A 23,441-nucleotide genomic window follows, 5' to 3' on the forward strand; every position below is an offset into this window, starting at 1 on the left:
TTGAAATCTGAGCATGCCCAAGCAGGTGAAAAGTGTTTTGTGTGTGGTTTTTTTAAAGAGTGCAGTGTGATATAGACTAGCCTAGGTGATCAAAAGAATTGCTGAAGGTCTCTGTGTGTAGAGGGGGAGAAGGAAGTAGAGTTCAAAGTAGAGAAGGAAGTAGAGTTCAAAGGAGTTAGCCAACCTTTTGAGGGTCTGTAGGTTCATCTGGAATTTTGAGAAAGTCATGTGGGCACCACTCAGAAAATGACTGCCACCAGGGCGTGGAATAGCACAAAATGACTGCCATGGGGGTGTGGCATAGTGCAAAATGGCTGCCACATACAAAAGAGCAAAAAAAACTAGCAGTACTTTATGGAAACCATTGAAGACATTTTTGTTTTGACAAACCTTTCCAGCTAGATGAATATGTGCCCACCTTAGGTGTTCATTTTTTACAGTTTTAAAATTTATAAACTTGTACTCGTTTTAACATTACTTTAACTAATTTTAAGGATATGTCTGTAAATCACCTAGGGATATATGTGTGGAAGGTCAACAAACAGATGAGACCACAAAATGGCGTAGGCATAGCTTCCTGCCCCATCAGCCCCCATCAACAGGAAAAAGATACCTACATCAGACACCACTTCACTTGCCCACAGAGAGAAGTGATTCCCACTTTTCCTCTGTTCAGAACAGTTGGAAGGGTGGGTATTCAATAAATGGACATATTTAAAGGGGACATGTTCAGTGTAGAAGAGGCTGAGCTAAGGGAGGCCCTAGTGGGCACAATGGTGCCCCTGGGGACCACACAGGGCCCCCTCTGAACACTTTTCCAAACACATTTTATTTAGGAGGGAGGGAGAACTGACTAGACTTCTAGACATGTCTACTCAGTAGTAAGTCCTATTGGGTTTAGTGGGGTTATCCGCAGCTAAGTGGGTATAAGATAGGTTACAGGTAGGTAGCCGTGTTGGTCTGGATCGAAGTAAAATAAAAAAATTCCTTCAGTAGCACCTTAAAGACCAACTATAAGATTGCAGCCTAAGCCCGATCATTTTATTTTGAAGTCAGCTTTCTTTAAGGCATTTTAAGCTGCCTTTAAAAATCACAAGAGAGCACAACAACAATAAAATAAATGTAAAATGATGCAGCAAATGCGCACACAGATTAAAAGCACATCAACAGACATCTGATCTGAGAACTAGCAAGAAGAATACACCATTCACTAAAAGAAACCTCGAGGAAACAAGGTTTCCAGAGCTCTTCTAAAGGTGGGAAGAGAGTGGGGATTTCCTTAGGGAGATGGAGTCTCACAGCTGTGGCACCATCAATGTTTTTCAGCAAAGTTCAGTTGGTTAGAGCATGGTGCTGATAACACCAAGGTTTGATCCCCATATGGGACAGCTGAATATTCCTGCAATGCAGGGGGTTGGACTAGATCAGGCATCCCCAAACTGCGGCCCTCCAGATGTTTTGGCCTACAACTCCCATGATAGAGAGAGGTGTGTGAGTGCGCACAGAAACTAGACAATTGTACAAAGGTAATATTTGCATCAGTGTTTCTGACCACTTTTGCCTCTTGCCTTGCCCACCACTAACTCTTGTCCCCCAGAATGGAATGTGGCCTTTGGGCAGAAAAAGGTTTCCCACTGTCCTTCCCCACATCTGATGTAGGCCCAAATCCTGTTTTGCCTGTGGGGGAGCCCAGTCTTCTTGGTTTGAATCCCCATTGAACAGCTGCCCTTCCTCCTATTTAATGAGGCCACCCTACTGGTCAGACTTCATTTTTTGTTCCTGCCTTTTAGAAGAAATTCAGCTCTCGGATAAGGATAATATATTTGTTTCTGAAAATGTGGCACAAAAGACAGGATTCTGAGTGGAAGGCTCAAGGGGCTTGACTGGGTTTCCTGCAGAGACCTCTTTCTTCGCCGAGAAGCAATTAAACAGGCTGTTAACTGTCATTCCTTATCTTTCTATATGTTATGGCTTTTATAATGCAGGCAGTGGAGGAAGGCAGAACATGATACGTTTATTTTTAACAAAGAACATACAGAGCTTGGTTATCTGTTTTCCAGCTTAAAAATGCAACATTATTTTTCTTCAACAATACTTGACTTTTGGTGTATCCATTAATCACCCTATTCGAAGTTCATATCAGATAATTACCCCCAGACCACATTCCCTATTAGTTTTACTCACCTCATGTCTTTGCTCTGTGCCTTTAAAAGTATGTGTCAAAGCTTTTGGGACCTGTTTGCTTTTGCATTCAGAATTCAGACCTTTTAATATCAAAATCATAAGTGCTTAATGAAGAGCCTTCCCCTTCAAAGCCAAATTGAGAGTATCTGGGTCAAAATTAAGGGAGAGAAAAACAACAGTGATCTCATTGTGGGAGTTTACTATAGATCCCCAAGCCAAACTGAGGACACAGATGATGCCTTCCTGGAACAGATGGCCAAGCATTCCAAAGGAAGTGAGATAGTAGTAATGGGGGATTTCAACTATCCTGATATTTGTTGGATGTCAAACTCAGTCAAGAGCATAAGGTTGAACAGATTCCTCACTGGCCTTGCAGACAACTTCATTGTCCAGAAAGTGGGAGAAGCAACAAGAGGATCAGCCATTTTAGATCTGGTCCTAACCAATAGTGATGACTTGGTTAGTGGGGTAGAAGTGGCAGGATCATTAGGTGGGAGTGACCATGCTCTTCTGGAGTTTATTATCCAGCGGAAAGGAGCAACCAAGCATACTAAGGTCCAAATTCTAGACTTTAAGAAAGCCGACTTCAGAAAAATTAGGGAAACGCTGGGTGAAATCCCATGGACAGTAATACTAAAACGGAAGGGAGTTCATGATGGTTGGGAGTTTGTTAAAAGGGAGATATTAAAAGCACAACTTCAGGCAATACCAATGAGACGGAAACATGGAAGGTGCCTAAAGAAGCCAGGCTGGCTATCTAAAGAACTTTTGACTGAGTTAAGATTTAAAAGGGATATGTACAAAAAATGGAAAAGGGGGGAAATCTCCAGAGAGGAATTCAAACATATAGCCAGCACGTGTAGAGACAAAGTCAGAAAAGCTAAAGCACAGAATGAACTCAGGCTTGCCAGAGAGGTTAAAAGCAACAAAAAGGGCTTTTATGGGTATGTCCGTAGCAAAAGGAAAAACAAGGAAACAGTGGGGTCACTCAGAGGAGAAGATGGTGAAATGCAAACAGGGGACAGAGAAAGGGCAGAACTCCTCAATGCCTTCTTTGCCTCAGTCTTCTCCAAGAAAGAAAACAACGCCCGACCTGAAGAATATGGAGCAGATGATTCAGCAGGGGAAACACAGCCCAGAATAAGTAAGGAGGTAGTACAAGAATACTTGGCTAGTTTAGATGTATTCAAGTCTCCAGGGCCAGATGAACTACATCCAAGAGTATTAAAAGAACTGGCAGAGGTGATTTCAGAACCACTGGCAATAATCTTTGAAAAATCCTGGAGAACAGGTGAAGTTCCAGCAGACTGGAGGAGGGCAAATGTTGTCCCTATTTTCAAAAAGGGGAAAAGAGAGGACCCAAACAATTACCGCCCAGTCAGCCTGACATCAATACCAGGAAAGATTCTAGAGCAGATCATTAAGCAAACAGTCTGTGAGCACCTAGAAAGAAACTCTGTGATCACTAAAAGTCAGCATGGGTTCCTGAAAAATAAGTCATGTCAGACTAATCTGATCTCATTTTTTGACAGAATTACAAGCCTGGTAGATGAAGGGAACGCTGTGGATGTAGCCTATCTTGATTTCAGCAAGGCCTTTGACAAGGTGCCCCATGATATTCTTGTAAAGAAGCTGGTAAAATGTGGGCTAGACAATGCTACCATTCAGTGGATTTGTAACTGGCTTACTGACCGAACCCAAAGGGTGCTCATCAATGGCTCCTCCTCATCCTGGAGAGTAGTGACTAGTGGGGTGCCACAGGGTTCTGTCTTGGGCCCAGTCTTGTTCAACATCTTTATCAATGACTTGGATGATGGGCTTGAGGGCATCCTGAGCAAGTTTGCAGATGACACCAAATTGGGAGGGGTGGCTAACACCCCAGAGGACAGGATCACACTTCAGAATGACCTTAACAGATTAGACAACTGGGCCAAAGCAAACAAGATGAATTTTAACAAGGAGAAATGTAAAGTACTACACTTGGGCAAAAAAAATGAAAGGCACAAATACAGGATGGGAGACACCTGGCTTGAGAGCAGTACATGTGAAAAGGATCTAGGAGTCTTGGTAGACCACAAACTTGACATGAGTCAGCAGTGTGATGCAGCAGCTAAAAAAGCCAATGCAATTCTGGGCTGCATCAATAGGAGTATAGCATCTAGATCAAGGGAAGTAATAGTACCACTGTATTCTGCTCTGGTCAGACCTCACCTGGAGTACTGTGTCCAGTTCTGGGCACCACAGTTCAAGAAGGATACTGATAAGCTGGAACGTGTCCAGAAGAGGGCAACCAAAATGGTCAAAGGCCTGGAAACGATGCCTTATGAGGAACGGCTTAGGGAGCTGGGTATGTTTAGCCTGGAGAAGAGAAGGTTAAGGGGTGATATGATAACCATGTTCAAATATATAAAAGGATGTCATATAGAGGAGGGAGAAAGGTTGTTTTCTGCTGCTCCAGAGAAGCGGACACGGAGCAACGGATTCAAACTATAAGAAAGAAAATTCCACCTAAACATTAGGAAGAACTTCCTGACAGTAAGAGCTGTTCGGCAGTGGAATTTGCTGCCAAGGAGTGTGGTGGAGTCTCCTTCTTTGGAGGTCTTTAAGCAGAGGCTTGACAGCCATCTGTCAGGAATGCTTTGATGGTGTTTCCTGCTTGGCAGGGGGTTGGACTGGATGGCCCTTGTGGTCTCTTCCAACTCTATGATTCTATGATAAGACTGGAGCATGTAAGGCAATACTAGTAATTGCAGGAGCCAGTGCAAATTGGTGAAGCTGTAGAAGGAAAAGAGAGAGATTTATTTTCAAAGGCTCTAGATCAGGCATCCCCAAACTTAGGCCCTCCAGATGTTTTGGACTCCAATTCCCATTTTCCCTGACCACTGGTCCTTCTAGCTAGGGATCATGGGAGTTGTAGGCCAAAACATCTGGAGGGCCGCAGTTTGGGGATGCCTGCTCTAGATCAATAACCAGAAAGGGAAATCAGTGAAGAGTGAAAGCATCTGTCTAGTTGGCAACACAGTTTTTCCAAAAGCCACCTGCAGAGGAATGAGAAGATACCTTCTTGTCCTCCAAGGAATGAGACCTTTCAAAGGGACAATTTCCCTCAAAGGGACACCCTGCTTTCCTGACGTCTTCATTCACTATGACAGGAGAGGAGCTGAGCAGGGCACATCTATCAAGTTTCCAAAGGCCTCATCCACCAACCTTTCTGCCTCTCTTAGCTTTTTCAGGTAAACCACCTTGGCCTCAAGGGAATGACCTCATTTCCCGAGGCCAGGAACTCACTGCATTCATGACTTTTGTCTAACAGGCAGATAGTCATACATGTTCTGTACAATATACTGAATAGCTCCCAGCCCTGCTACTTGTTTTTCACCCTCTTGCTCATGAAGCAACACTTGAGATGCTATATTTTAAACACAGAACCTCTACATCTCCCCCAGATGTTTCCCCAGTGGCTAGAATGAGTAAGACAATGCAAAGAACACAGCAGAGCTTAACTGTTTCCTTGGTAACCACAGCCCATTCATGGATTTGTGAAGTCATAGAAGGCCAGTCTACCATATTCAGTTACAGGTAGGTAGCTGTGTTGGTCTACCATAGTTGCTCATACTAATGACAAACTTAGTTGGTTTCTAAGGTGCTACTGGAAGGAACTACAGCACCATATTCAAGTTAGGTTAGCTTGAAGTTGAAGGAGTGAAGTCAATGATTACTGTATCTGTAATGTATTTCTCCTGTAACTGTATCTGGCTACTAAATGTTCAGTTCAAACTGGTTACTTTCCCAAGAGTTATGGTACTTCAGACGATGAAAGTAGCAGAAATATATTCCTATATTTAGCCACCCCTTTTAATATCTTTGTTCCTTCCTTCCAAGACACAAACACACTTTCCTTGCTGTTGCTGCTGTTCATAGTTTTCCTCTATTAACCATTGCAGTGGTGGGATTTAGCAGCAGCAACAGCAACAATCCCCAGATGGCTTGAAGGCAACTTCAGTGAGGCTTTGTTGTTTCCGTGAGATCATAGTTGATCAATTATGTCAGACTCAGGACCACTTATTGCCCTAAATAAGTTGTTACCTGGGACACACTTTTTAAAAGAATTGCATGATTTCCTTTTTCTCCTTTTCATCTCTGGGGTCCCCTCCCCATCTCTTTACTCTGCCGCCCCCTGTTTTTGTGCCTCATTGAAACTTCTCTGAAACTTCAGTGTCTTAAATTAGAAGCTATCAAAGCCAAACTGAAGTGAACTTCCTTTTGTCTGAAATGTACTTAAGAGAATTTTGTATCCTAAGCTATGCTGTACACCAGGCATCCCCAAATTTCGGCCCTCCATATGTTTTGGACTACAATTCCCACCATCCCTGACCACTGGTCCTCTTAGCTAGGGATCATGGGAGTTGTAGGTCAAAACATCTGGAGGCAGGGGCGTACCCAGGATCAAAACTAGGGGGGGGCAAGGGGCGGGGCCAAGGCACGGGAGGGGAGGGGCCACAAAGTGGGAATGTGGGCGGGGCTACAGAGCCCAGGTGAAATCAAAATAAACCTGAAGCGACGGCGGCGAAGGGGAGAAAACCAGCGGCCGCCTAGAGGAGAAGAGGGAAGTCTGGGGGTGGGCTGGGGGGGGAGAGAAGGGAACCAGGCTTGGATCGGGGCCTCCGCGGAGGTCTGGAGCAAAGCCCCGGCCTCCGCGAAGCTATCCGAGGCTCCGTTGCTGCAGCGGTCTGGCAGGCGCTGAACGACTCCCGACGTTCGGGAGACCTTTGAGCACAGCCGCGCTGTGCGCATGCGCCCCGCTTTGCGCATGCGCAAAGGTCTCCCAAACGTCGGGAGCGTCAGCCCTTGCCCCCTCCCACACAGCGCGGCTGTGTGGACTCCGCACGGCTCGGGCGCAAGAGACTGCTGCGGGCGCCGAACTCGCGCTCCGCTGGGCTGTCCTCCGCCTCTGCCCACCAGCCCCGCCGGCAGCGCCACTCTTGCCCGCAGCTGCCCGACCGGCCCTGCCTCTAGAGTAGGGCAGCGGCCCCTCCCTGCCCCGCGGTGGGTACGCCCTTGTCTGGAGGGCCGCAGTTTGGGGATGCCTGCTGTACACAGTGTTGAGAATGGCTTAGGAGTGCTTTAGAGTACCTAATTCATCTCTTTCTGAGTTGCATAATCACACCAAAGGTAAGGAAGTTATTTTCATTTCCCATTTGATGAATCTCAACCATGAAAGGGGCTGTTCTTCCTCTTCCTCCTGCTTCTGTTGCCCCTGATTTATGTGACACTTGTAAGAGTTTTGTTGTTAAATTGTCAGCTGTCAATGTTTTTCAGTAGGGCATTTGTTGTAGCTGTCAGGCGTATAGACCAACAGCTTCATCTGAAGGCCATGTGTTTCTGACTGCAAATTATTTTCATCTCTAATGCTGCAAAAAACAGTGCTAGAGGGAGGTTCTGCAACAGGCAGCCTTGCAGTTGCCTACATCATCATAAGAATCTAGAGTTGATGTGGCCAAGATTCTTAAACTCTTGGAGAAAACCTTTTTAGATATCTACTGCGCTCTTGTAGGTAGCCCTTATTAAGAGGGAATGTAATGTACAGACTTGCGCTTAGAGACTTAACCAAAGACGGTAGAGAGCTAGAAACTAGATAATCTCACCTGAATTTCTTTGTACTACTTGATGCCAAGTTAAATTTGAACATTTGTCATTATATAACTATTGTTTGAAATATATATCCTCCTTGCTCATTTCAAAGCGCATGTGTATTAATTCTGTTTAGATAAGGGAGGGGTGGTGCATACCGTATTGCCACCAAGATCTGGGTTTGCATGGACAAGATGTTCTAAATGAGCAACTCCAAAGGGAGCTTCTGAGTGGACAGAAATGGATTAAAGTGAGAGGGACATTCAGAGTGCCTGATATGGAATAACATGTCTTATCATTGCTTGCATTGCTTGATGATACTTTAGCATGCTGCACACTTCCTCCATTAGTATCTGATGCTTCAAAATCAGAGGGAAATCTATAAAGGGCTCCATTGAAATGCACAGTTATAGCAGAAGGTTATAATGATCTACAAGGTCAAACATCAAGGAAATGGAAAATAAAGCAATTTCTACATTCAGTGGCCCGCACAGTAGGTCAAAACCTCAGCTAGTTTAAATTTGTCTGTTAATTCCCCGCCAACAAAAAAGAAATGAAAACCACTTAGCAAGCATGAGAAACATGTAAAATATTTTGTATGTATACTTTTTTTAAACTGTGAGGTGGTACACCATTAAGTTAATAAACGGTCTCTTGAGCAAGTGCATTGATTACATTTATATCCCACCTTTCCTCTAAGGAGCTCAAAGTGGTGTACAAGTTTCCTCTTCTTCCCCACTTTATCCTCACAACAACCCTGTGAAGTAGGCTAGGCTGTGAGTGAGTGACTAGTCCTGAGGCACCCAATGAGCTTCAGGGCTGAGTAAGGATTTGAACCAAGGTCTCCCAGATCTTAGTCCAACACTCTAACCATTACACCACACTGATTCTATTCTTGAAAGCTAGTAATTTATTTACTTTTTACACATGCATCAGGATGGGAGAAGCTCAGTATTAGTTTCCCTTTCAACAGCAACCACCACCACCACCACCACCACAACAACAACAATCCCTTGTATGGTTATGATGTGGTGCTTCACCCTGAACTTTATTGAGTCCTTTCCCACCTCAGCTGAATCCATTTTTTCATAGTTAAAAGGTGGTTTTCCATTCTGTGCCACTATATAAATGCAATATTGTAGATCAGGGAGAGACATTTATGTTCCCAGTTGCTTATGAAGTGGATTCATTAGGGAAGATGAAAGCTGGCAAATAAAAAGGAGAAAGTTCCCCTTGATAACAGGCACAATGTGCTTGAGTGGGTGGGGTGGAGGGTATGCCCATACTGTGATTACTTTTTAGTAGCGCCACATCATAAGATGACTCAGCTTTGTGTTTAATAGCCTTGTGTATTCAGCTCTGTTTTCTTTGAACGGGATTTCATATTTATATGAAGTGTTGTTCCACTTTTCAAGTTTCAATTAATTATAAAAGACCTGGCTTTTTAAAACAAACCAACAAAAAGGCACAAGTGGCTTACATAACAGCCACAAATCTCATAAGGTTGTAGAGGTGGAAGAGGGCAAGAAGCCGTAAGCAGTCCCCCACCCCCATGAAACCTCAAGGATCACGTCTGTTAGCAATGTGGGTTAACTTGGCATGTGGATGTGCTAAGCTCAAAAAAATGGGTGGAGGCAGAATCTAGGGTTAGATCCCCACAGGTCACTCCCCACCCTGTTCTCTCAAGGCATCTAGGAAAGGATAGTGACTTGTGCAGCATGTGGTTGTTGCGTTTTTCTCGCACTGGTGCTGCCCTCCCCGGATCCCAGCCTTGCAAGGCTGCTGGGGGTTGCCGGCTCGCAGAATGTGATAGGCCTTTTGTCGCCTTGCCACTGTCTTTGGGGGCCCATTGAAAGCATCCGGATCAGAGACAGCGCTCCACTGCTGGTTAGAAGACCCCTGTTTCGTAATACAGGGGTCTTCTAACAGATTCCAGTTTTGACAATCAAACTCTCAGCACCATTAACAAGTGACAGGTCTCGGGATTTCCTGGGGGAAAGCCATTACTGCTTCCAGTGCTATTTTGCTGCTTGAAAAGTATAATGCAGGTGGGGCCTGCGTTTCAGAAAGGGTTTTCACACTGCTCTCTGAAAAGTGCCCCCCACACCACAAACCGTTTTCCTGCACACGGTGAGAGAAAAGCAACCTTGGTGATTTACAAAAATACTGTGATTTCATAAAAAATAGCCTGCTGTATAAGACCAGTGGCCCATCTAGTCCAGCATCCAGTTCTCACGGCAGCCCACCAGAGGTCTGTGGGAAGCCAGAAAGCAGAACATGAGCACAAGAGCACTCTTCCCTCCCATGGTTTCCAGTATCTTGTATTCAGAAACATTGCTGCCTCCAGATGTGGAGCTAGAGCATAGCCATCATGGCAAGTGGTAGTAAATAACAACAACAATTGTACCCCACCCGTCTGACTGGGTTGTCCCAGTACCGGTAGTCTTTGACAGCCCTATCTTCCATGAAATTTGAATTTTTTTGGGGGGGGGAATTGAGGGGGAAGGGTTTAGTAGCTGTTCCTCCCTCTCAGTGCAATGCTGAAGATTCTAGTCTCCTATAGCCACTTCTCATGTTTTGAAACAAGATGAAGAGCGGAGAGGAAATTAACAAATGACTGATTAAGTATTACATGTAGTCTGAGCCTCAGCATAGCATAAAATCTAGCGCAGCGATAACTTACATCTTACTCATGTTAATGTACGTATAATGTGTTTATATGCATATCTACAGTCATCTCGGATGGGTCATTATGTATATAGCCAGGTAGTTGACCAATTATTGCTCTTTTGCAAATGTACATTTTTACAGGAAGCTTAAAAGCCCTAACCACTGGCAACATTCCCACCCTGCTTTGTTGTTTGGCTTTTAAAAAACAAACTATCCTCATTTTCAAAGAAAATTACAAACACTTATAAGCGTCTTATTTCCCCAAGGAAGCTCACATCATTTCAGCCACAGCATTCAAGTGATACAGGAGCTCCTTGCAGATAAACATCAAAATTTCATTTTGGCATTGTTGTGTTTTATAATGTTGTGGGATTTTGAGCCACTGATGAGGGGCCGTCATGGAGATGTCAGAGCATCCATTTTGATCCCTTGTGCCATGAAAATAATAGAATCATAGAGTTGGAATGGATCCTCTGGTCCAACTCCCTGCAATGCAGGAATCTTTTGCCCAGTGTGTGGCTTGAACCCATGACCCTGAGATTAAGAGTCTCATGCTCTACTGACTAAGCTAATATTGGGTACCATATGAATGTGCCTTAATGGAGTCACACTATGGCCTCATCTTATAACACCACTGTTGTCCCTGAACCAGTTTAGCAGGGCAAGGGTAAGGAACACTTAAGGAACCCCCTCCATCCCCTACCAGAGACGAATGGCAAACCAAGCTGTTAGACTATGCCGAAATGGCAAACCTGAAAGCTCAGAAACCAAGAAGATAAAAACTTTAAGAAAGAATGGGGAAAAAATATAATTTATTTAGGGGACCGCTGTAAGCAGATGAAAACATTAGCAGGATTTTAACCTCACTTGTAATGTAACAAATACTATGGATAATATGGATAGATACAAAACACAGACTATGAAATAATATGCAGTTGGAAATGTTAACAACAGGACCCAGGAAGGGGATTGGGGGAACTCTTGAGATTCAGGGAAATCTCATGGATATGTAATTGGTATTGTAATAAATTTACACTTATAGAATCAAATAAAAATGATTTCAAGAACAAAACTAACTGGTCAGCTTTTTGTATTTCCCTTTCCTTACTTCAGTATGAATAATATGTCTTTACAATTTCTTTCCCCCTGGCAGACCCAAATAACGACGTCTTCATAGCACACACAGTTGGAACCAGCGTAGCTTGGAGGCCTAGACAATGTGAGAAGGCAGAGCCAAAGAACTGTGTGGACGGTGAGCTACCTCAGCCTAGTCAACTTCCCTTGTCTTGGACATGTGAGCAAACGGAGGAAGGGGGGCCTGCCATCAGGCAATCTCTGGATAGGTTTTATGGGACTTGCTGCCAGAAGAAGCTGTTTGGAGGGAGTCCAGCCTACGAAGCGGCTTCCCAGTGCCTGTCTGTCAAAATTGCAGAGCTGGCAGGCAAAGAAGGAATGACGTATGCCCAGAAGAGTCTCCAAATGGCCCAGATGGTTTTGAACAGAGATGAGAACAAGGTGTTTCCTCAGCGCTCCAGCAGCACCTGCTTTTCCATTCCCACGGAAACCAGAGTTAGTTTGGAGGAAAGAAAGCAAATGCCTGGGCTCTCAAATGATATCCTTCAATTCATCTTGAAACAGAACGTAACAAAGTGATTTATTTATTTTGCTGGAGATGGTTAGCTTTTTAAGCACATGTGCGGTTTGTTTTCATTCGTCATCCAGCAATGAGCACCAAGACATCCTTTACTACTCTGGGGCTTTCCCTCTTCTCCTCCCCCTGTGTGCTCCATCACCCACGATTGTGGGGGGATTGGGGAGTAACCCCCAAAACAGTGCATGGGGGGGTGGGATGGGGAAGAGGGGGTGGATTCTTTCATCTGGCAATCAAAAATGCTTACACTGGTGGAGTAATCTGCTCCTATGTTGAATTCCTTCCAAGGCACTGGATTTCTTCAAAAAACATAGAATCATGGGGGAGTGTTGTTATTTTAAAAAGAATAAAGCTGTCATTCAAGAGGGATCAAGCATAGCCTTCCCCAGGTGGGATTGACCTAATCAATGTGTTGCAATGTATGCATACGGTAACTGCTCCTTTCTCCTCAGGGAGGGGATTGTAAAGCTTGTTCTACTGTCACTGCTTTGGGCATGCATCAATTGGCAGGATATAAATTGGGGTTTTATGTCCCTTCCCTCCTATTCTTTGCAGAACTTGAAAAGAGACAATGTAAACACATTGCTGAAACTGCAGAATATAATTCCCCGGGGAAGTGGACCATAGAAATAGCTGCTGGTTGTTGTTTTTTTAAGTGCAAGATCTTCTTGAATCTTTGAAGTGTGTGTGCCTTGCTTGTCTTCCAACTGCTGAAAGTGCAGCGAGAAAGCTGTGGCTGCTGCTCAGTCTAAAGGTATCTCTTTCTCTTTTTAAGAGCTAAAACCTTAAAATAACCCAAATACTGCAACCGTTGCTGCTGGTAACTCAGCTGTGTGGCTCACTCCAGCTGAGCTTCTGGCCTCTGCTTATTCAACTAATAAGATTAATATTCTCAGTTCTATACAGGACCTGTGATCATTGGTGGTGGTTGTTTTTTAAAAGCAAAATTAGCATCTGTGTACCTCAAGAAAATAGAGGTTTCTCCCCTTGTATCAATAAGAGTAAATGATACTGTGGAAATTCTCTTGGAGCTTGCTGTTTGGATCATTGTAGCAGCTGCTGGGGAATGAATTTGCAGTGACTGGGCTTTCACTAGATTAAATCTTCCTCCTGTTTAGCCTTATTGCTCCCTTTGTTGATGTCTTACAGAAATATTGATCCACTTTTGCTGAGTTCAGAGTACCTTCGTTTTTTTAAATTCATTACTATTGCATCCCACCTTTCCTCCAAGGAACTCTGAGTTACAGCAAGAACTGGAGGGCCAAAGGTCTTAAGATTTCTGCAAGCTGCAGACATGTATTCATAGACCCTTTTGCCTGTTGTATCTTCCACAATCCAGATAATAAATAAACACCATCTGGACAGAATTATTTGTCAGAGATGGTTTGTGCCCTTTGTTCAAATCCTTTCTCTAAAAGTTGTTGAACTCATTGGGGCTCTTTCATTTCATAAACCGAGCATTGGAGTTTATCCGCAGAAGAATCGAAGCCCCCCCCCCCCCTGCTATTTTCTGGGAAATACAAATGAGCTTAAAATCTTTGCATAAGGAGCCTCCTTGCAAATTCTGCAGAGCAAACATCTCTGCCTGGGGAACCGCAAGCCTGTGTCTGACTTAGCTAGATTTTCCACCCACTCGTTTTTGAGATTTAGTAAATTATAGATTTGTTTTCTTCCTCTCTCAACCTGTGTTGTATAAGTGAAACACACATAGGCATTGGGATGGTTGCTGTAACTGCCTCTGGAGCTCACTTTTTCTTCTCTCTGCAGTTCTCATGGAAACGTATCAGCTGCAGGAGGAAATGAGGGAACCGCAAATGAAAGGAATTCCTAGGGCATTTCCATATGAAATTGTTACCTTCAAGCAAGCTATGCTTGCTGTTGTCTATAAAAAGAATCAACAAACAGGAAGCAGTTCCCTGAGCATTCCAAGCCCAGTTTTTGATCCACCAAGTAATAGGTATATTGAGCTTATCCTTTTCCTTTTAGTAAGAAGTGTGCATTTCAGTGCTTATTAGTAATGATGAGATATCTGTTAAGCCATCTTTGCCCTGTCCACCTCTTGTGCTTTCTCTCACTTTGGAGCGTAGGTAGGTGGCTTGAGTTGCTGCGCTTAATAACAACAACTGTTCTTTATGGAAGAATGTCTAAGGACTGTACTATCAACACATTAGGAGTCTGTCTTACACCAAATCAGACTGCCTAGTTCAGTGTTGTTTACAGCAGAGGTAACCAATCTGGTGCCCTCCATATATTGTTGCCCTCTCAATACCCTGCTGCCTTCCTCTGCTTCCCCACAGCATCTGTTGCCTGAGGCAGCTTCCTCACTCTGTCTAATGGAGCCAGTCCTGAGTAAGTCCAGAGTTCAATGAAGCTTACACTGCAGCAGGTGTGTCAAAGGTTTGCAACTTTCCTGGTTCCTTTATGTATAGCTCCACATTGTCTGCCTTTCCTAATTGCTCTTCTTTTTGGCCTGTGTAAGTGAAAGCTCCACATTGTCCTAATTACCTAATGAATATTTCCGCTTACCTATATGGTTTCTAGAAATGCAGAAGAAACTGACTCATTCAGACATATTGACTAATGCTTCTTGGCTCAAGAGAGACTCAAAATAGGCAATTATTTCTCTCAGCATATGTTCCCAAGGAAGAGATTGTCGCCTCTCTTTCCATTTCTAGCTCCACGTTTTCCAATGTTTTATAGTAGGCAAGTATGTCACAGCATATGGTTGCTAAACCGAGCACACATCAGCCAACTTGCCGGCTCTATAAATGCATCCCTTTTGTTGTTCTGTGTGGGTAGTTGTGTAGCATGATTCCCCCCCCTAATGTGATGAAAATATACCTGATTCTGTTTGTTCATAAGGTAATGGCTATTTTGAATGCTTTCCTTATTTTAAACAATGGCAATCCTTGTCATCTTTAAAACATTTTCTGAAACTCACTTTAGGAAAGTGGGTGAGTAATTAAAGTTATCAATCTAAATCAGGCATCCCCAAACTTGACCCTCCAGATGTTTTGAGACTACAACTCCCAGCATCCCTAGCTAATAGGACCAGTGGCCAGGGATGATGGGAATTGTAGTCCCAAAACATCTGGAGGGCCGAGTTTGGGGATGCCTGACTTAAACTTTACAAGTTGTAGCTGAAGTAAGGTTGCCAGGTCAGATCTTCTGAGTTCTGAGATTACACACTCCCACTGATATATCTTATACCTCAGGAGTGGAGAACTGGGTCTGGTGAAAGGGTCCCGCCAGGTGTTGCTGGACTTCAACTCCTTTCATAAGCTGCGGCTGATGGTAGTTCAGCGACATCTGGGGGGCCATAGTTCCCCCACCTGTGCTTTAAAAGCTGGTTTTGTTTGTACAGTGGTTCTATCCGCAAAGGTTTGAGAAGATTTTGGCCATATTAATAGGCAGTGTTTTTTTAATATATATATATTTATTGATTTTATAAAACTGAAAAAACATATAAAACACAAAAATACAGAAATACAAGAATACAAAGCATCACATAAAACAAAACAAAAAACAAAAAGAAAGAGCAAACCAGATTTATCATTCATGTGTCCTAACATTGTTGACTTCCTCATGTCCCTCCTAACTGCGTTTCATTGTATATCATCCTTAGTAATTTCTATATCATACTTCAAATCATCTTATTTTTACCTTAACTAACATATTTCACCTCTTTATTACTTCCTTAACAAACATTTCAGTTCATATTTAACAATTATATCTAAATCTTAAAAGCTGGCTTTGTTTGTACAGTGGTTCTATCCGCAAAGGTTTGAGAAGATCTTGGCCATATTAAAAGGCAGTGTTACTTCCCTAGTGTTGTGAAAGTTTCAGTGCTGGTTGGGTTCGTTGTGACTGCTCCTTGCTTGTTAAATGCTCTAAGAGCACCTGGCCATAGGAGTGCATCAACAGATCTCTAATTTCATGAGGGAGTTTGGGTTTCATTACCGGTATATGCAGTGTGTGTGTGTGTGTGTGTGTGTGTGTGTGTGTGTGTGTGTGTGTAAGAGAGAGAGAGAGAGAGAGAGAGAGAGAGAGAGAGAGAGAGAGAGAGAGAGAGAGAGAGAGATGGCACTGGCAGAAAGTGTAGGAGATCAAAAGTGTAATGCTGTTGTTTTTAATAATTTTTATTAATTTTCCATTAATAACATCAAATCATACTAAATCAAAACACAAATAATAAAGCCAATTATACATTCCAAATTAAATAATTTAAAAAGGACTTCCCATGTTCTGGCCAGAAGGAGAAAGTTTTTTATTCTTGTTTCTTCTCCTGTTAGATTCACAAAATTTTTAGGGGTATGTGTATCCCTCCATACCCCCAGAAAAAAGCACTGGGTACATTTAAACAAGGCTTGGATCAACTCCCCAGATGTTCAGTGTCCAGGGGTTCAGTGCCTGGCACCCAGAAACTCATGACAAAGGGGAGTCTGGCACCCACAAACTCATAACATTTCACTTCCTTGAAGCCTAAGGAAAGCTGTTTATTGGTAGAACACAGTGGGAAGAAATGGAAAGAAATGGGGATGAAGAGGTCTAAGGGTGAAGTCTTGCTCCTGTCCATCATAATACTGGACAGATTACTACAAGATGTTGAGAAGGGTTATTTTTAACTATTAAGTGAGAAACAGCCGCCATAGTCTAGGCCAGAAGTGTTTTCCCTTGGTGAACCCGTCATGTTGAAAAGTGTGCTTATCCTACTAATATATATATATATTTTAAAATGAATATTAAGGGGAGCCATGCCCCTTGTAAAGCAAGGTAGCTAATGGTGTCATGTCCTCCGTTGTGACACGTCCCCCTGCTGAGTGACTTGGCTGAGGACTTTGGGAAGAGCAACTATTTGAGAATAGTGATTCCAGGAGCTACCTAGTTGTGAGAAAGGAAAGATGCTTTCTGGCGCAATGAAGAGACTTTCTTCATCTAAAGTGTAAGTAAGATTCCTAATTCTTTCTGCAGTCTGCTTCTTTTGCTATCAAGATTTAGAAACATAGGGAACCATGTCATGGTTAGATTAGTTTTTTAAGATTGTCCTCAGGACAACCTCCCCCCTTAAATGCTTTGAGGGAAATGATTTGCCTTCTCCTCTGGTGTGTGAGGAGGAGGAGAATGGTTATGGTAATGAAGGAAAGGAAAGTGAAGGTGAAAACGATCTATGTGCGACCAAGAGACCAGGGGATGGATGCCTCCAGTGCTGATACAGGTGGTGAGTGTTGATCTTTGTTCATGAGGAACAGGGAGGCCAGAGAGAATCTGGCTCACTGGGGGGCGGGGGGCAGCTCCCTGATTCAAGAAGAGTTTGGGGATGGGATGGAAGAGAGAATAATGTAAGCCACCTGGAGATCTTTGCAGAAAAGATGGGTTAAATAAATGAAAAAGGTAAGAATCTCTTTTCCATGTAGTCCAGTATTGTCTGCTCTCCCAACTGGCAATGACCCTCCAGCGTTTCATAGGAACATAGGAATCTGCCTTATAGAACTGTCGGGTTGGAAGGGACCCTGAGAATCATCATCCAACCTCCTGCAATGCAGGAATATGCAGCTGTCCCATACAGGGATCGAACCTGCAACCTTGGTATTACTAGCGGTACACTCTAACCAACTTATACTTAGACCAGGGGTCCCCAGACTACGGCCCCCGGGCCGGATGCGGCCCAATTGGCCTCCCAATCCGGCCCGCGACGACCGCCGCCCGCTCTTACGGCACGCGGCGCGGCGGCGATCTTCAAAATCGGGAAAAAATCGCCGAGAATCCTTTGTGCGCATGCGTATGGGCCTCTCCCGACCCAGAAGAGGTCATTTCCGGTGCACTTCCGGGTCGGGGGAGGCCCATACGCATGCGCACAAGCGATTTTCGGTGATTTTTTCCCGACCGTGTGCGTGTGCGCATGTGCACGGGCGCGCACTCCCCCGCCCTCCGGCCCGCCGTGCGGTCGGCACGGCGGGCACCGGCCCGAAGCCCGGTAAGTCTGGGGACCCCTGACTTAGACCATTGGCCCAACTATCTCAATAAAGGCTATACTTACTGGCAGCACCTCTCGAGGATTTCAGATGGTTGTCTCTCCCAGCCCTACCTCAAGTTGCTGGGGGTAGAACCCGGGACCTTCCACTGGGTTGTGACCCTTGGTAATTCACATCACCTGCTACCTGATCATCTTGGGCATGGGTAGGCAAACTAAGGCCCAAGGGCCGGATCCGGCCCAATCACCTTCTCAATCCAGCCCGCGGACGGTCCAGGAATCAGCATGTTTTTACATGAGTAAAATGTGTGCTTTATTTAAAATGCATAACTGGGTTATTTGTGGGGCATAGGAATTCGTTCATTATTTCCCCCAAAAATATAGTCCACCCCCCCCCACAAGATCTGAGGCACAGTGGACCAGCCCCCTGCTGAAAAAGTTTGCTGACCCCTGATCTTGGGGATGGAAATGCTAGGGATTGAACCTTGGCTCATCCATGCTTTCAATAGGCTGGCCACTGTGAGAACAGGATGCTGGACTAGATAGGACATAAACTTGATCCATCAGGGGTCTTTGTGTATTCTTGTGTCACCATGAGCCATCGTGCCTCACCTGCTGTATAGCTGAGAGGATGGTGCCACCCCCTTCTGTCTTTTCACATGAGCAATGGGAGCGACTGACACATTTGCAGGATGTCAAGGGGATTTTTCCACCATGAATGAACAGTAAGAAAGAACTAGGTGTCCCTCTTTTAAATGAAGTGCTTTTGCTTAAGGCTTCCCGTTACTTTGATGATATACAGTGTAATCCATAAGAATAAATCTGGGAAATCCTTCCACTCCCATTTGAGAGCCAGTAGAGAAAAATGCTGGTAAAATAGTGAGCTTTAAATGCACAGCTGTGTGCTAATAGACCTTGGGATTTTAAAACTGCTTATAGCTCCCATAGTCACTATATCTTGTTGCACATAAAGATAGGTTTAATTTATAGAGCTGAGATTTGCCTCTGAATCTTTTAGCACAGCTAGAAAACTCAAAAGTGATTTTTTATATTATTATTAAGCAGTGGCCTTACTTAGAATTAAAGCACTATAAATATTTAAATGTGTGAATTATTAAGGCAGGCAGACTAGCCCAGTTTGCTGAGAATATTAAATGGGAAATGGGCAGATAAATCACTACCTGTAGTCCACGGCCAAATATAGCAAATGAACTGTTCCATCACTAGGAAAGAATGGTATGTTTTAAAATATTCTCTCTAAAGAGGAAGGGCTTAACCCCGACTGAATTCTTGCAATGGCATGCAAGGCAATAAAGCTCTTAGTATACTGTAAATGCAGTGGTTAAAGTTGCAATCCTATAGACACTATAGAGATTGAACATTGAATAGAATTTACTTCTGAAGAGAAATTGGATTGCCTCTACATGTGCATAAATGTTCGTGCTTCCATGTGCACTTAAAAAGGGGGGCTCTTTCTCCCTTCTCGCTCCACTTGCCAATCACCCATTCCCCCCAGACTCAGTGGTTTAGATCACAGCACCACCTTTGTCCCTAAAACACCTGGTAGCGGTCATGGAATACACTGTGTGTGAGGTACTGTGAAATATTTCAGGGCTCCACCTCCATAATCTGTTTCTTATGATGAAGATGAGGAGTGGAAGAAGTAGAAGTTTGAGTACAACAAGAAGCGAGGGACACTGAAGTATTCCCTGCATTTCTCCCAGTGCTCCCTCTTGCTCCTCCATAGCACGACAGAGACCCCCTTTAGCCCCATCCACATCTAGCTGGCCCTTCCCCAGTTCCTCTCCACCTTTCCACTCTATCACTAAAGGCCTAAAAGTTCCTCCCTCTGTCACACCCACCTTTCTCCCTACCTCCCATCTCTCTCCCGCCCCATTCCCGCATGCTTGAATAAGGTTGCAAAAAAGCACTCTGAAAATTGAGTTTGCTTACAGGATCTTCCTCCCCATTTCCCAAGCATTATAATGGTTTGCTGTTGTTTCCTCTCCCCCCTTTCTGCATGTGTTTTTCTGTGCAAGTAATGTTTTAAAACTCAATACCAAAAAACCCCCAACCCTATACATAAAACAAGCAAATCCCAATGTACCCGTAATCTCCTTCTTTGGAGGTCTTTAAGCGGAGGCTTGACAGCCATCTGTCAGGAATGCTTTGATGGTGTTTCCTGCTTGGCAGGGGGTTGGACTGGATGGCCCTTGTGGTCTCTCCAACTCTATGATTCTATTCTAATCTGAGTTTTTCTGATCTATGGCTGACTGTTGAATCCCATGGGGAACATACATTTAGTCAGACCTTTGGTTCATCTAGCTCCGTATTATCTAAACTGACAGCCTCCCCAGGTTTTCAGACTGGACTCTTTCCCTGCCCTACTTGGAGAAGCTGGGGATTGAACCTGGGACATTCTGCATGCAAAGCATGTCTTCTGCCACTGAGCCACGGCCCTTGCCTGAATTTTAGAATGCAAGGGATTTTCTTGACTGCTTTCTACAGCAGCTGTGTCCACCGAGAGGAGCAGCATAGAGAAGCAGCAGCCACAGAAGCCTGGAGTAGAGAAGAGGAGAGGCTCACAAAAGAATGCATTCATTCCTTTTCAGTAAAGCTTTCATCCTTCAGAAAAAGACCCCCTGGTTCCCCGCCGGGCTCCATAGCTCTTTAACAATCCCTTCACATCAAGGGTTTGCACAATTGTTAGGAGATGTGCCCCTTTCTCCAGAATATTTCTGAGCCCTTGTTAAATTCAAGCTGTTATCTGTTGCTGTTTGAATGCACTCTTCTGCTCACTTTCCATGGCAGGTTATGATCAGTTTTCATCTTCTTTTGAAAACAGATCACCTGATCTGTCACTTTCAGAGTTGCAAATGGGGAAAATTTGCATTGATTGATCCCATAAATGACAACCCCAGATGTGGACTCTCTTGATCAGATCAAGCTGTCATCAGGCTACAATAAAAATAATTTTAAAAATGTTTTAAAGCAGGCAGAACCCCTTTCAGAACTTGCAATGTTGTATTTGATGAGAGAAATTTACTACCTCAGACCTCACTGAGCGGGGTCACATGAGCATAATTATAAGAGAAATGCTACAGTTATTGCCTGAAGCAAACCAAGCTCAGTTGAGGACCTGACACTGCAGTGTTGCTCAGAGCCCAAACATATTGGGTATACAATATGGTGATATTGTCCTTAGTTCAGTGACTCTGTGCCATTCCAACCACGCTTGGGGACCTGGGCAGCAATGGGTCTAGGGCCCAAACCCCCAGATCCTGGGCATGCCTGGACATGGACAACCCCAGAGTTATGTATACAGTGCAAGAGGGTTGGCTGTAGTGAAAACAGCAGTCCAGAGACACCTGGTGTCCAGCAATCCCTGAAACCTAGTGGGCATGTCCCCATGATGGAGAAGCCCGCTACACACTTCTAGGACAGCCTGAGAGGGCTCTGAACAAGCCTGCCATCATGGATGCTTCCTGGCGAGGTTATAACTCCTGTATGTACCTGGCAACGGGAAGAGGGTGTCATCATTTGCCATCATGCCCCAGAGACTGTAGGATCTATTAGGCTGGCGGTCCACAGTGCGCACCTCATGACCATAGTTTAGTAGTAGAACCACTGCTTCGCAGGCAGAAGGTTCTAGGTTCGATCTCCACCACTTCCAGATAGGCTTGGGGAAGGCTTCTGTCTGGAACTTTGGAAAGCCATTGCCAGTCAGCGTAGATTATATTGAGCTAGATTCTAGAGGCACCAGTGGTCTTACTGAGTATAAGGTAGCTGCCTATGCAAAATGTCTCTTGAACCTGCTGAGGAGTTCCAGAGGAGGAGTGTAGATGCTGGGGAGAAGGTTTGAGACAGTATGGCTTGGAAGTGCCATGAGAGTATCACTGTTCAACTTTGCAGAAATTGACTTGCCTATGGGATAGGCAAGCCCAGGGCTCGTTATGGGGCACTGTCCATGACCCACCCACCCCCTGACTCCATGCTCAGGGACTTAGACTATTCGGGGGAGGAGAGGGTAGACATAATTTGGCATTGCTGGCTCCATCCCACAGTGGTGTTATGGCCAGTTGACGGGTGCCTCTTCACCCTTGCCTGAGATTCCATGACACCTGGAGCTGCATGGTCCATCTCTTCCCATCCTATCCCTGTCATCCTCAGAGTCTGTGCCACACAGACTCCCTTCCCCAGCAGCAACACCACATCTGGGTGGAGGCAGCTTGGAGGGAGAGGAGTCAAACGTGAAGGAAGAGGAGCTGTGCCAGCCCATGCCACCAACTCCAGCACCATTGCAGCAAACAGCCACCTGGGTGCTCATGCTTCAGCCTCCCCACCCCCATGTGTGTGAGAAAGGTACTGCCAAGCCTTTGCAGTCCACCTTCGACCCCTTAGTTGATGTAGTGTTGTGTGTTGCCCTCTAGGCATCTGGACTGCGATTCTGGCAAGATGGAAGTGCTCATGAGGGTTTGGGCTGCAGAGCCAACAGATTGGAGTGCTTCTCCTGTGTGTGAGAGACGTTGCCCACTGCTGTTGGGGGGGGGGATAGGAGTGTTAGGGCAAGACAGTTCTGACAAGATCCAGCATTCACATCTTGCAAAGGGATTTGGAGAGAGTGGGGTATAAGAAATGGGAGACCATTGCAGTGGTTGTCCATATGTTCTCCCCTTCCCTTGCTTGTTTGGGGTGCGCTATCCTGGCACCCCCAGTAGTTGAAGTGGAGTTTGTTGTTATGGGCAGGCTTCACCCATTGAACCCTGTCAGTGGAAGTCCTGAGATTCTGATGGAAGTTTGGCAGTTTGCTTTTTAAAGAAAAGCATGAAAACATGGCACATACCATGCACTCATTTTTTTCTGCTGAATTTGCCATTGACCGGAAGGAAGAGCTGTAAGGGGGCTAGTAGGGTGGCTTGTTAGCCCCCTTGGGTCATAATTAATAGAGGGATGCTTGGTGTAATTACCAGACTGCCAAATAATGAATGGACTTCGTTCTCTTTATTCATTTTATGAAACTAGATTTTACCGTTAAGTATTTCTTGGCTTTGCTTCATCGGCTTACAATGGATGATTTCAGCAACTAATGGACAGGGAATATTTTCAGTCCATAAAAATAATTAGCATCGTTTATAATGGAGTGATTTGTGCAACTACATCGTTTGCGCTGATCAGTGGAGAACAATAGCCATGTTCCACTGAGATGGGCTAAAACGCAATGGTTCAGAAGCAGGCACCGGGTGCTTCCATGACTGGCTAAATGGGCCTTTGGCCTGATCCAGCAGGGCTCTACTTACGTTCAGGCAGAGAAAAGATTTATCCTGCGAGCAACTC

General features: G+C 44.6%; 1 protein-coding gene across 4 annotated transcripts in view; it reads left to right on the forward strand.

Annotated features, from left to right (window-relative positions):
- The window catches only part of CHGB (chromogranin B), an 82,483-nt gene that overhangs the window by 39,143 nt on the left and 19,899 nt on the right, over positions 1-23,441 (forward strand). For 3 of the 4 annotated variants that reach the window (XM_088665557.1, XM_088665558.1, XM_088665559.1), the window contains one exon: positions 11,639-11,737. The exons of the other annotated variant lie outside the window; for it this stretch is intronic. In XM_088665557.1, coding sequence (XP_088521683.1) covers positions 11,639-11,737 — 99 coding nt within the window. The remainder of the gene's footprint in view (positions 1-11,638; positions 11,738-23,441) is intronic. 4 annotated transcript variants of the gene reach the window in all.

Source organism: Zootoca vivipara, chromosome 3, assembly GCF_965207765.1.
Source record: "Zootoca vivipara chromosome 3, rZooViv2.hap1.1, whole genome shotgun sequence".
Lineage (NCBI taxonomy): Eukaryota > Metazoa > Chordata > Lepidosauria > Squamata > Lacertidae > Zootoca > Zootoca vivipara.